The sequence below is a fragment of the Schistocerca serialis genome, unplaced genomic scaffold (assembly GCF_023864345.2).
Source record: "Schistocerca serialis cubense isolate TAMUIC-IGC-003099 unplaced genomic scaffold, iqSchSeri2.2 HiC_scaffold_1393, whole genome shotgun sequence".
NCBI classification, from domain to species: domain Eukaryota; kingdom Metazoa; phylum Arthropoda; class Insecta; order Orthoptera; family Acrididae; genus Schistocerca; species Schistocerca serialis.
In genome coordinates this window covers 28,037,837-28,050,610 of record NW_026047617.1, presented here as the reverse complement: position 1 = coordinate 28,050,610, position 12,774 = coordinate 28,037,837, and the positions used below count along the sequence as shown (strand labels likewise).

General features: G+C 45.2%; 1 protein-coding gene across 1 annotated transcript; it reads left to right on the top strand.

The window, feature by feature from the left end:
* The first annotated feature begins 9,978 nt into the window (after window positions 1-9,978).
* Window positions 9,979-11,631, top strand: LOC126442632 (piggyBac transposable element-derived protein 4-like). The gene has a single exon (XM_050090719.1). The coding sequence runs from the start codon at window positions 9,979-9,981 to the stop codon at window positions 11,629-11,631; it is 1,653 nt and encodes a 550-aa protein (XP_049946676.1).
* The last annotated feature ends 1,143 nt before the right edge of the window (window positions 11,632-12,774 follow it).

The following is a 12,774-nucleotide window of genomic DNA, read 5'->3' as shown; positions in this document are numbered from 1 at the left end:
CGTCGGATTCGAAAATCTAGACTCACAGGAGAAGGATCATAAAGTGCCCGAGGCAGCATTAGATCCTTGGAGACAAGTCGGCTGGAGGACGATGTATTGTATCTCGACGCAATTTGAGTGTTCCATCGTCATTACAAGGCCCTGAACGTTACAATTAACTATCATTTTTGCGTCGGATCCGAAAATCTAGACTCACAGGAGAACGACCATAAGGTGCCCGAGGCAGCAATAGACCCTTGGAGACAAGTCGGCTGGAGGCCGATGTATTGAATCTCGACGCAATTTGAGTGTTCCATCGTCATTACAAGGCCCAGAACGTTACAATTAACTATCATTTTTGCGTCGGATTCGAAAATCTAGACTCACAGGAGAACGACCATAAGGTGCCCGAGGCAGCAATAGACCCTTGGAGACAAGTCGGCTGGAGGACGATGTATTGGATCGCGACGCAATTTGAGTCTTCTATCGTCATTAGGAGGCGCTGAACGTTACAATTCACTATCATTTTTGCGTCGGATTCGAAAATCTAGACTCACAGGACAACGACCATAAGGTGCCCGAGGCAGCAGTAGACCCTTGGAGACAATTCGGCTGGAGGACGATGTATTGGATCGCGACGCAATTTGAGTCTTCTATCGTCATTAGGAGGCGCTGAACGTTACAATTCACTATCATTTTTGCGTCGGATTCGAAAATCTAGACTCACAGGAGAAGGATCATATTGTGCCCGAGACAGCAATATCCCCTTGGAGACAAGTCGGCTGGAGGACGATGTATTGAATCTCGACGCAATTTGAGTGTTCCATCGGCATTAGAAGGCCCTGAACGTTACAATTAACTATCATTTTTGCGTCGGATTCGATAATCTAAACTCACAGGAGAACGACCATAAGGTGCCCGAGGCAGCAATAGACCCTTGGAGACAAGTCGGCTGGAGGACGATGTATTGGATCGCGACGCAATTTGAGTGTCCCATCGTCATTAGAAGGCCCTGAACGTTACAATTAACTATCATTTTTGCGTCGGATTCGATAATCTAAACTCACAGGAGAACGACCATAAGGTGCCCGAGGCAGCAATAGACCCTTGGAGACAAGTCGGCTGGAGGACGATGTATTGAATCTCGACGCAATTTGAGTGTTCCATCGTAATTACAAGGCCCTGAACGTTACAATTAACTATCATTTTTGCGTCGGATTCGAAAATCTAGACTCACAGGAGAACGACCATAAGGTGCCCGAGGCAGCAATAGACCCTTGGAGACAAGTCGGCTGGAGGACGATGTATTGAATCTCGACGCAATTTGAGTGTTCCATCGTCATTACAAGGCCCTGAACGTTACAACTAACTATCATTTTTGCGTCGGATTCGAAAATCTAGACTCACAGGAGAACGACCATAAGGTGCCCGAGGCAGCAATAGACCCTTGGAGACAAGTCGGCTGGAGGACGATGTATTGGATCGCGACGCAATTTGAGTCTTCTATCGTCATTAGGAGGCGCTGAACGTTACAATTCACTATCATTTTTGCGTCGGATTCGAAAATCTAGACTCACAGGAGAAGGATCATATTGTGCCCGAGACAGCAATATCCCCTTGGAGACAAGTCGGCTGGAGGACGATGTATTGAATCTCGACGCAATTTGAGTGTTCCATCGGCATTAGAAGGCCCTGAACGTTACAATTAACTATCATTTTTGCGTCGGATTCGATAATCTAGCCTCACAGGAGAAGGATCATATTGTGCCCGAGACAGCAATATCCCCTTGGAGACAAGTCGGCTGGAGGACGATGTATTGGATCGCGATGCAATTTGAATGTTCCATCGTCATTACAAGGCCCTGAACGTTACAATTAACTATCATTTTCGCGTCGGATTCGAAAATCTAGACTCACAGGAGAACGACCATAAGGTGCCCGAGGCAGCAATAGACCCTTGGAGACAAGTCGGCTGGAGGACGATGTATTGGATCGCGACGCAATTTGAGTGTTCCATCGTCATTAGGAGGCGCTGAACGTTACAATTCACTATCATTTTTGCGTCGGATTCGAAAATCTAGACCCACAGGAGAAGTATCATATTGTGCCCGAGAAAGCAACAGACCCTTGGAGACAAGTCGGCTGGAGGACGATGTATTGGATCGCGACGCAATTTGAGTGTTCCATCGTCATTACAAGGCCCTGAACGTTACAATTAACTATCATTTTTGCGTCGGATTCGATAATCTAAACTCACAGGAGAACGACCATAAGGTGCCCGAGGCAGCAATAGACCCTTGGAGACAAGTCGGCTGGAGGACGATGTATTGGATCGCGACGCAATTTGAGTCTTCTATCGTCATTAGGAGGCGCTGAACGTTACAATTCACTATCATTTTTGCGTCGGATTCGATAATCTAAACTCACAGGAGAAGGATCATATTGTGCCCGAGACAGCAATATCCCCTTGGAGACAAGTCGGCTGGAGGACGATGTATTGGATCGCGACGCAATTTGAGTCTTCTATCGTCATTAGGAGGCGCTGAACGTTACAATTCACTATCATTTTTGCGTCGGATTCGAAAATCTAGACTCACAGGAGGAGGATCATATTGTGCCCGAGACAGCAATATCCCCTTGGAGACAAGTCGGCTGGAGGACGATGTATTGAATCTCGACGCAATTTGAGTGTCCGATCGTCATTAGAAGGCCCTGATTGTTACAATTAACTATCATTTTTGCGTCGGATTCGATAATCTAGACTCACAGGAGAAGGATCATAAAGTGCCCGAGGCAGCATTAGATCCTTGGAGACAAGTCGGCTGGAGGACGATGTATTGAATCTCGACGCAATTTGAGTGTCCCATCGTCATTAGAAGGCCCTGAACGTTACAATTAACTATCATTTTTGCGTCGGATTCGATAATCTAAACTCACAGGAGAACGACCATAAGGTGCCCGAGTCAGCAATAGACCCTTGGAGACAAGTCGGCTGGAGGACGATGTATTGGATCGCGACGCAAAATGAGTGTTCCATCGTCATTACAAGGCCCTGAACCTTACAATTAACTATCAGTTTCGCGTCGGATTCGAAAATCTGCTCACAGGAGAAGTTCATACGGTGCTCGAGACAGCAATATACCCCTTGGAGACAAGTCGGCTGGAGGACGATGTATTGAATTTCGACGCAATTTGAGTGTTCCATCGGCATTAGGAGGCCCTGAACGTTATAATTAACGATCATTTTTGCGTCGGATTCGATAATCTAAACTCACAGGAGAACGACCATAAGGTGCCCGAGGCAGCAATAGACCCTTGGAGACAAGTCGCCTGGAGGACGATGTATTGAATCTCGACGCAATTTGAGTGTTCCATCGTCATTACAAGGCCCTGAACGTTACAATTAACTATCATTTTTGCGTCGGATTCGAAAATCTAGACTCACAGGAGAACGACCATAAGGTGCCCGAGGCAGCAATAGACCCTTGGAGACAAGTCGGCTGGAGGACGATGTATTGAATCTCGACGCAATTTGAGTGTTCCATCGTCATTACAAGGCCCTGAACGTTACAACTAACTATCATTTTTGCGTCGGATTCGAAAATCTAGACTCACAGGAGAACGACCATAAGGTGCCCGAGGCAGCAATAGACCCTTGGAGACAAGTCGGCTGGAGGACGATGTATTGGATCGCGACGCAATTTGAGTCTTCTATCGTCATTAGGAGTCGCTGAACGTTACAATTCACTATCATTTTTGCGTCGGATTCGAAAATCTAGACCCACAGGAGAAGGATCATATTGTGCCCGAGACAGCAATATCCCCTTGGAGACAAGTCGGCTGGAGGACGATGTATTGAATCTCGACGCAATTTGAGTGTTCCATCGGCATTAGAAGGCCCTGAACGTTACAATTAACTATCATTTTTGCGTCGGATTCGATAATCTAGACTCACAGGAGAAGGATCATATTGTGCCCGAGACAGCAATATCCCCTTGGAGACAAGTCGGCTGGAGGACGATGTATTGGATCGCGATGCAATTTGAGTGTTCCATCGTCATTACAAGGCCCTGAACGTTACAATTAACTATCATTTTCGCGTCGGATTCGAAAATCTAGACTCACAGGAGAACGACCATAAGGTGCCCGAGGCAGCAATAGACCCTTGGAGACAAGTCGGCTGGAGGACGATGTATTGGATCGCGACGCAATTTGAGTGTTCCATCGTCATTAGGAGGCGCTGAACGTTACAATTCACTATCATTTTTGCGTCGGATTCGAAAATCTAGACTCACAGGAGAAGGATCATATTGTGCCCGAGAAAGCAATAGACCCTTGGAGACAAGTCGGCTGGAGGACGATGTATTGAATCTCGACGCAATTTGAGTGTCCCATCGTCATTAGAAGGCCCTGAACGTTACAATTAACTATCATTTTTGCGTCGGATTCGATAATCTAAACTCACAGGAGAACGACCATAAGGTGCCCGAGGCAGCAATAGACCCTTGGAGACAAGTCGGCTGGAGGACGATGTATTGGATTGCGACGCAATTTGAGTGTTCCATCGTCATTAGGAGGCGCTGAACGTTACAATTCACTATCATTTTTGCGTCGGATTCGAAAATCTAGACTCACAGGAGAAGGATCATATTGTGCCCGAGAAAGCAATAGACCCTTGGAGACAAGTCGGCTGGAGGACGATGTATTGGATCGCGACGCAATTTGAGTGTTCCATCGTCATTACAAGGCCCTGAACGTTACAATTAACTATCATTTTTGCGTCGGATTCGATAATCTAAACTCACAGGAGAACGACCATAAGGTGCCCGAGGCAGCAATAGACCCTCGGAGACAAGTCGGCTGGAGGACGATGTATAGGATCGCGACGCAATTTGAGTCTTCTATCGTCATTAGGAGGCGCTGAACGTTACAATTCACTATCATTTTTGCGTCGGATTCGATAATCTAAACTCACAGGAGAAGGATCATATTGTGCCCGAGACAGCAATATCCCCTTGGAGACAAGTCGGCTGGAGGACGATGTATTGGATCGCGACGCAATTTGAGTGTCCGATCGTCATTAGAAGGCCCTGAACGTTACAATTAACTATCATTTTTGCGTCGGATTCGATAATCTAGACTCACAGGAGAAGGATCATAAAGTGCCCGAGGCAGCATTAGATCCTTGGAGACAAGTCGGCTGGAGGAAGATGTATTGAATCTCGACGCAATTTGAGTGTTCCATCGTCATTACAAGGCCCTGAACGTTACAATTAACTATCATTTTTGCGTCGGATTCGAAAATCTAGACTCACAGGAGAACGACCATAAGGTGCCCGAGGCAGCAATAGACCCTTGGAGACAAGTCGGCTGGAGGACGATGTATTGGATTGCGACGCAATTTGAGTCTTCTATCGTCATTAGGAGGCGCTGAACGTTACAATTCACTATCATTTTTGCGTCGGATTCGAAAATCTAGACTCACAGGAGAAGGATCATATTGTGCCCGAGACAGCAATATCCCCTTGGAGACAAGTCGGCTGGAGGACGATGTATTGAATCTCGACGCAATTTGAGTGTTCCATCGGCATTAGAAGGCCCTGAACGTTACAATTAACTATCATTTTTGCGTCGGATTCGATAATCTAAACTCACAGGAGAACGACCATAAGGTGCCCGAGGCAGCAATAGACCCTTGGAGACAAGTCGGCTGGAGGACGATGTATTGGATCGCGACGCAAAATGAGTGTCCCATCGTCATTACAAGGCCCTGAACCTTACAATTAACTACCAGTTTCGCGTCGGATTCGAAAATCTACTCACAGGAGAAGTTCATACGGTGCTCGTGACAGCAATATACCCCTTAGAGACAAGTCGGCTGGAGGACGATGTATTGAATCTCGACGCAATTTGAGTGTTCCATCGGCATTAGGAGGCCCTGAACGTTATAATTAACGATCATTTTTGCGTCGGATTCGATAATCTAAACTCACAGGAGAACGACCATAAGGTGCCCGAGGCAGCAATAGACCCTTGGAGACAAGTCGGCTGGAGGACGATGTATTGAATCTCGACGCAATTTGAGTGTTCCATCGTCATTACAAGGCCCTGAACGTTACAATTAACTATCATTTTTGCGTCGGATTCGAAAATGTAGACTCACAGGAGAACGACCATAAGGTGCCCGAGGCAGCAATAGACCCTTGGAGACAAGTCGGCTGGAGGAAGATGTATTGAATCTCGACGCAATTTGAGTGTTCCATCGTCATTACAAGGCCCTGAACGTTACAATTAACTATCATTTTTGCGTCGGATTCGAAAATCTAGACTCACAGGAGAACGACCATAAGGTGCCCGAGGCAGCAATAGACCCTTGGAGACAAGTCGGCTGGAGGACGATGTATTGGATTGCGACGCAATTTGAGTCTTCTATCGTCATTAGGAGGCGCTGAACGTTACAATTCACTATCATTTTTGCGTCGGATTCGAAAATCTAGACTCACAGGAGAAGGATCATATTGTGCCCGAGACAGCAATATCCCCTTGGAGACAAGTCGGCTGGAGGACGATGTATTGAATCTCGACGCAATTTGAGTGTTCCATCGGCATTAGAAGGCCCTGAACGTTACAATTAACTATCATTTTTGCGTCGGATTCGATAATCTAGACTCACAGGAGAAGGATCATATTGTGCCCGAGACAGCAATATCCCCTTGGAGACAAGTCGGCTGGAGGACGATGTATTGGATCGCGATGCAATTTGAGTCTTCTATCGTCATTAGGAGGCGCTGAACGTTACAATTCACTATCATTTTTGCGTCGGATTCGAAAATCTAGACTTACAGGAGAAGGATCATATTGTGCCCGAGACAGCAATAGACCCTTGGAGACAAGTCGGCTGGAGGACGATGTATTGGATCGCGACGCAATTTGAGTGTTCCATCGTCATTACAAGGCCCTGAACGTTACAATTAACTATCATTTTTGCGTCGGATTCGAAAATCTAGACTCACAGGAGAACGACCATAAGGTGCCCGAGGCAGCAAAAGACCCTTGGAGACAAGTCGGCTGGAGGACGATGTATTGAATCTCGACGCAATTTGAGTGTCCCATCGTCATTAGAAGGCCCCGAACGTTACAATTAACTATCATTTTTGCGTCGGATTCGATAATCTAAACTCACAGGAGAACGACCATAAGGTGCCCGAGGCAGCAATAGACCCTTGGAGACAAGTCGGCTGGAGGACGATGTATTGGATCGCGACGCAATTTGAGTCTTCTGTCGTCATTAGGAGGCGCTGAACGTTACAATTCACTATCATTTTTGCGTCGGATTCGATAATCTAAACTCACAGGAGAAGGATCATATTGTGCCCGAGACAGCAATATCCCCTTGGAGACAAGTCGGCTGGAGGACGATGTATTGAATCTCGACGCAATTTGAGTGTCCCATCGTCATTAGAAGGCCCTGAACGTTACAATTAACTATCATTTTTGCGTCGGATTCGATAATCTAAACTCACAGGAGAACGACCATAAGGTGCCCGAGGCAGCAATAGACCCTTGGAGACAAGTCGGCTGGAGGACGATGTATTGGATCGCGACGCAAAATGAGTGTTCCATCGTCATTAGAAGGCCCTGAACCTTACAATTCACTATCATTTTTGCGTCGGATTCGAAAATCTAGACTCACAGGAGAAGGATCATATTGTGCCCGAGACAGCAATATCCCCTTGGAGACAAGTCGGCTGGAGGACGATGTATTGAATCTCGACGCAATTTGAGTGTTCCATCGTCATTAGAAGGCCCTGAACGTTACAATTAACTATAATTTTTGCGTCGGATTCGATAATCTAAATTCACAGGAGAACGACCATAAGGTGCCCGAGGCAGCAATAGACCCTTGGAGACAAGTCGGCTGGAGGCCGATGTATTGAATCTCGACGCAATTTGAGTGTTCCATCGTCATTACAAGGCCCTGAACGTTACAATTAACTATCATTTTTGCGTCGGATTCGAAAATCTAGACTCACAGGAGAACGACCATAAGGTGCCCGAGGCAGCAATAGACCCTTGGAGACAAGTCGGCTGGAGGACGATGTATTGAATCTCGACGCAATTTGAATGTTCCATCGTCATTACAAGGCCCTGAACGTTACAATTAACTATCATTTTTGCGTCGGATTCGAAAATCTAGACTCACAGGAGAACGACCATAAGGTGCCCGAGGCAGCAATAGACCCTTGGAGACAAGTCGGCTGGAGGACGATGTATTGGATCGCGACGCAATTTGAGTCTTCTATCGTCATTAGGAGGCGCTGAACGTTACAATTCACTATCATTTTTGCGTCGGATTCGAAAATCTAGACTCACAGGAGAAGGATCATATTGTGCCCTTGGAGACAAGTCGGCTGGAGGACGATGTATTGAATCTCGACGCAATTTGAGTGTTCCATCGGCATTAGAAGGCCCTGAACGTTACAATTAACTATCATTTTTGCGTCGGATTCGAAAATCTAAACTCACAGGAGAAGGATCATATTGTGCCCGAGACAGCAATAGACCCTTGGAGACAAGTCGGCTGGAGGACGATGTATTGGATCGCGACGCAATTTGAGTGTTCCATCGTCATTACAAGGCCCTGAACGTTACAATTAACTATCATTTTTGCGTCGGATTCGAAAATCTAGACTCACAGGAGAACGACCATAAGGTGCCCGAGGCAGCAATAGACCCTTGGAGACACGTCGGCTGGAGGACGATGTATTGAATCTCGACGCAATTTGAGTGTCCCATCGTCATTAGAAGGCCCTGAACGTTACAATTAACTATCATTTTGGCGTCGGATTCGATAATCTAAACTCACAGGAGAACGACCATAAGGTGCCCGAGGCAGCAATAGACCCTTGGAGACAAGTAGGCTGGAGGACGATGTATTGGATCGCGACGCAATTTGAGTCTTCTATCGTCATTAGGAGGCGCTGAACGTTACAATTCACTATCATTTTTGCGTCGGATTCGAAAATCTAGACTCACAGGAGAACGACCATAAGGTGCCCGAGGCAGCAATAGACCCTTGGAGACAAGTCGGCTGGAGGCCGATGAATTGAATCTCGACGCAATTTGAGTCTTCTATCGTCATTAGGAGGCGCTGAACGTTACAATTCACTATCATTTTTGCGTCGGATTCGAAAATCTAGACTCACAGGAGAAGGATCATATTGTGCCCGAGTCAGCAATAGACCCCTGGAGACAAGTCGGCTGGAGGACGATGTATTGGATCGCGACGCAATTTGAGTGTTCCATCGTCATTACAAGGCCCTGAACGTTACAATTAACTATCATTTTTGCGTCGGATTCGAAAATCTAGACTCACAGGAGAACGACCATAAGGTGCCCGAGGCAGCAATAGACCCTTGGAGACAAGTCGGCTGGAGGACGATGTATTGAATCTCGACGCAATTTGAGTGTCCCATCGTCATTAGAAGGCCCCGAACGTTACAATTAACTATCATTTTTGCGTCGGATTCGATAATCTAAACTCACAGGAGAACGACCATAACACTCTAAGCGCCAAGCCCGTAAAATTTACGGGCCTGGGATCGCGCGAAAATCACCAAGCCCGTAAAATTTACGGGCCGCTACATTTAATTTCATTCAAAACACTGCAACGTTATTTCTACGGGTTTGGCCAGCGCTATACGTTTTTCAGATGTTTATTAACAAAATGCGTCCATAGATGTCACGGCAGCGCTGTAATTCATGTTAAAACTTATCTTTGCGTTCTCAGTCTGTATATCATTCAGTTGTTTGTCATCATGTTTCGGCGCGGTTTATCAGACGCAGAAATTGCGGATTTGATCAATCATAGCGACACTCTGGATAATGTAGAGAGTGATTCAGACGATTCTGAATGCAATGGTGTGTTTGAAGGTACGTATTTCCGAATTTTCCACGTAATTGTGCAGTACGCACATATCTGTTGAACATGTGTAAACGATGTATGTAGTTACACATAATGTGATATTCTTTTTAGAAGACGAGATTGATGACAGTTTGTCTTCAGATGAAGACGAGAATGATGTTGAAGGTGTTGCTTCAAATCCAGCAGCTGTGCCGTATCCGAAAGACAGTGAGTGGACTGCAGTTGACACCTACCGACCTCTGCCTGTCAACACGACACCCAGGCAGATACTAGTGGATATTGATGAGTCGAGTTCTGTACTGGATTGCAGTAAAGTGTTCCTTACTGACAGTGACGTAAATGAACTCAAGAGACAGACAAATTTGTATGCATCACAGACAATACAGAAGAAAAGAAGAGGAAATAATCTGAAGCCCCATTCAGTTTTGAGTTCGTGGAAGCCAGTGACTATAAGTGAGATGAGGCGTTTCTTGGGTATTATTTTCCACATGTGTGTTTCGAAAAAGCCAAAAATTGCGGACCATTGGAGCACTAATCCTGTTCTTAGTTGTAACTTTTGTCCCCATGTCATGAGCCGTTTGCGTTTCACTCAGATACTGTCATGCTTGCATCTTGTTGACAATTCAAATCAGAAAAAACCAGGCGAAGATGGATTTCATCCACTTTACAAAGTTTTGCCATATTATAATAATTTGAAGGAGCGATGTATCCAGGCATATCGTCCCTCAGAAAAAGTGACAATTGATGAAGGAATTTGCCCATTTCGAGGTCGTGTGAGTTTCCGTGTTTACATGCAAAATAAGCCTCATAAGTATGGACTGAAAGTATATGCTGTTGCTGAAGCCAGTAGTGGCTATGTTGTAAATTTTGAAGTTTATGCTGGTAAGCATATTGTTGACAATTCTTCGTCTGCGGTTATTTTGCGATTGTTGTCTGACAGCAGCTTGCTGAACAAAGGCCACACTGTGTATTTAGATCGATTTTATTCCAGTCCAGAGCTATTTCAGCAACTGGCAGAGAAAGGCACTGGAGCTGTTGGTACTGTGAACAAATCCAGGAAAGGATTGCCTAAAGATTTAGTATCTGCTAAGCTGAAAAAGGGCGAAATGTCTTTTCGGCGTAAAGATAATGTATTGGCAATGAAGTGGAAAGATAAGAGAGATGTGTATACATTGTCTACAAGGCATCAAGCAACATTTGGTACGCATACTAAGAGAAATGGGTCTGTAGTATTGAAACCACTTCAGGTACTTGATTACAACCTCAATAAAATTGGAGTGGATATTGGAGACCAACGCCTGCAGTACAATCCGTTCCAGCACAGAACTGTGAAATGGTGGCGAAAATTATATTTCCATTTGCTGCTTATGGGAGTATCAAATGCATTTTGGCTGTACAATGCAGTGCACAGGAAGAAAATTACAATAACAGACTTTATAACAGTGCTTGCAGTTCAGCTTGTTGAAGACGACACACTTGAATTCATTCCAAGAAATGAAGGAACTGTAGGTCGGCTAACAAAGAGACATTTTTTGCAGCACATACCTGCAACTACTAAGAAGTATGCTGCTCGTGTGTGTCACGTGTGCAGTTCCAGGAGCAAGAAACAGAGTGGCAAGGCTTCTCGCAAAGAGACACGATACGAATGTGAACAGTGTGGCGTTGCACTCTGCCTGGAACCTTGCTTTAAAATTTTCCACACTAAAAAACAATATGATTCTGTGTGAAATTTATATGTAATACTGTATACTATCAGAAACATGTAATGTAGTGCCACAATTTTGGTTAAAAATAAATCACAATTGTATTCCCTTATTCGTATGACTTTTTCTAAATTCTTAAAACATCTAAGTGATTTCTATAACTGTACCTTAAAGCTGTGCATTGTAAAGTAGTTTCTTTCACTCAGAATTAAAGTAGAAATGTGCAGCTTCAAGATGGTACCAAATTTGCCACAATCCAAACAGTAGATTTGATGCAGTAATTTTTTTAATATTGGTAAAATTGCCCGGTTTCTAGGGACGGGTGCATAAAATAGGCCTGGTACAGAGAGTGATAAGGTGCCCGAGGCAGCAATAGACCCTTGGAGACAAGTCGGCTGGAGGACGATGTATTGGATCGCGACGCAATTTGAGTCTTCTATCGTCATTAGGAGGCGCTGAACGTTACAATTCACTATCATTTTTGCGTCGGATTCGATAATCTAAACTCACAGGCGAACGACCATAAGGTGCCCGAGGCAGCAATAGAGCCTTGGAGACAAGTCGGCTGGAGGACGATGTATTGGATCGCGACGCAAAATGAGTGTTCCATCGTCATTACAAGGCCCTGAACCTTACAATTCACTATCATTTTTGCGTCGGATTCGAAAATCTAGACTCACAATAGAAGGATCATATTGTGCCCGAGACAGCAATATCCCCTTGGAGACAAGTCGGCTGGAGGACGATGTATTGAATCTCGACGCAATTTGAGTGTTCCATCGTCATTAGAAGGCCGTGAACGTTACAATTAACTATCATTTTTGCGTCGGAATCGATAATCTAAACTCACAGGAGAACGACCATAAGGTGCCCGAGGCAGCAATAGACCCTTGGAGACAAGTCGGCTGGAGGCCGATGTATTGAATCTCGACGCAATTTGAGTGTTCCATCGTCATTACAAGGCCCTGAACGTTACAATTAACTATCATTTTTGCGTCGGATTCGAAAATCTAGACTCACAGGAGAACGACCATAAGGTGCCCGAGGCAGCAATAGACCCTTGGAGACAAGTCGGCTGGAGGACGATGTATTGAATCTCGACGCAATTTGAGTGTTCCATCGTCATTACAAGGCCCTGAACGTTACAATTAACTATCATTTTAGCGT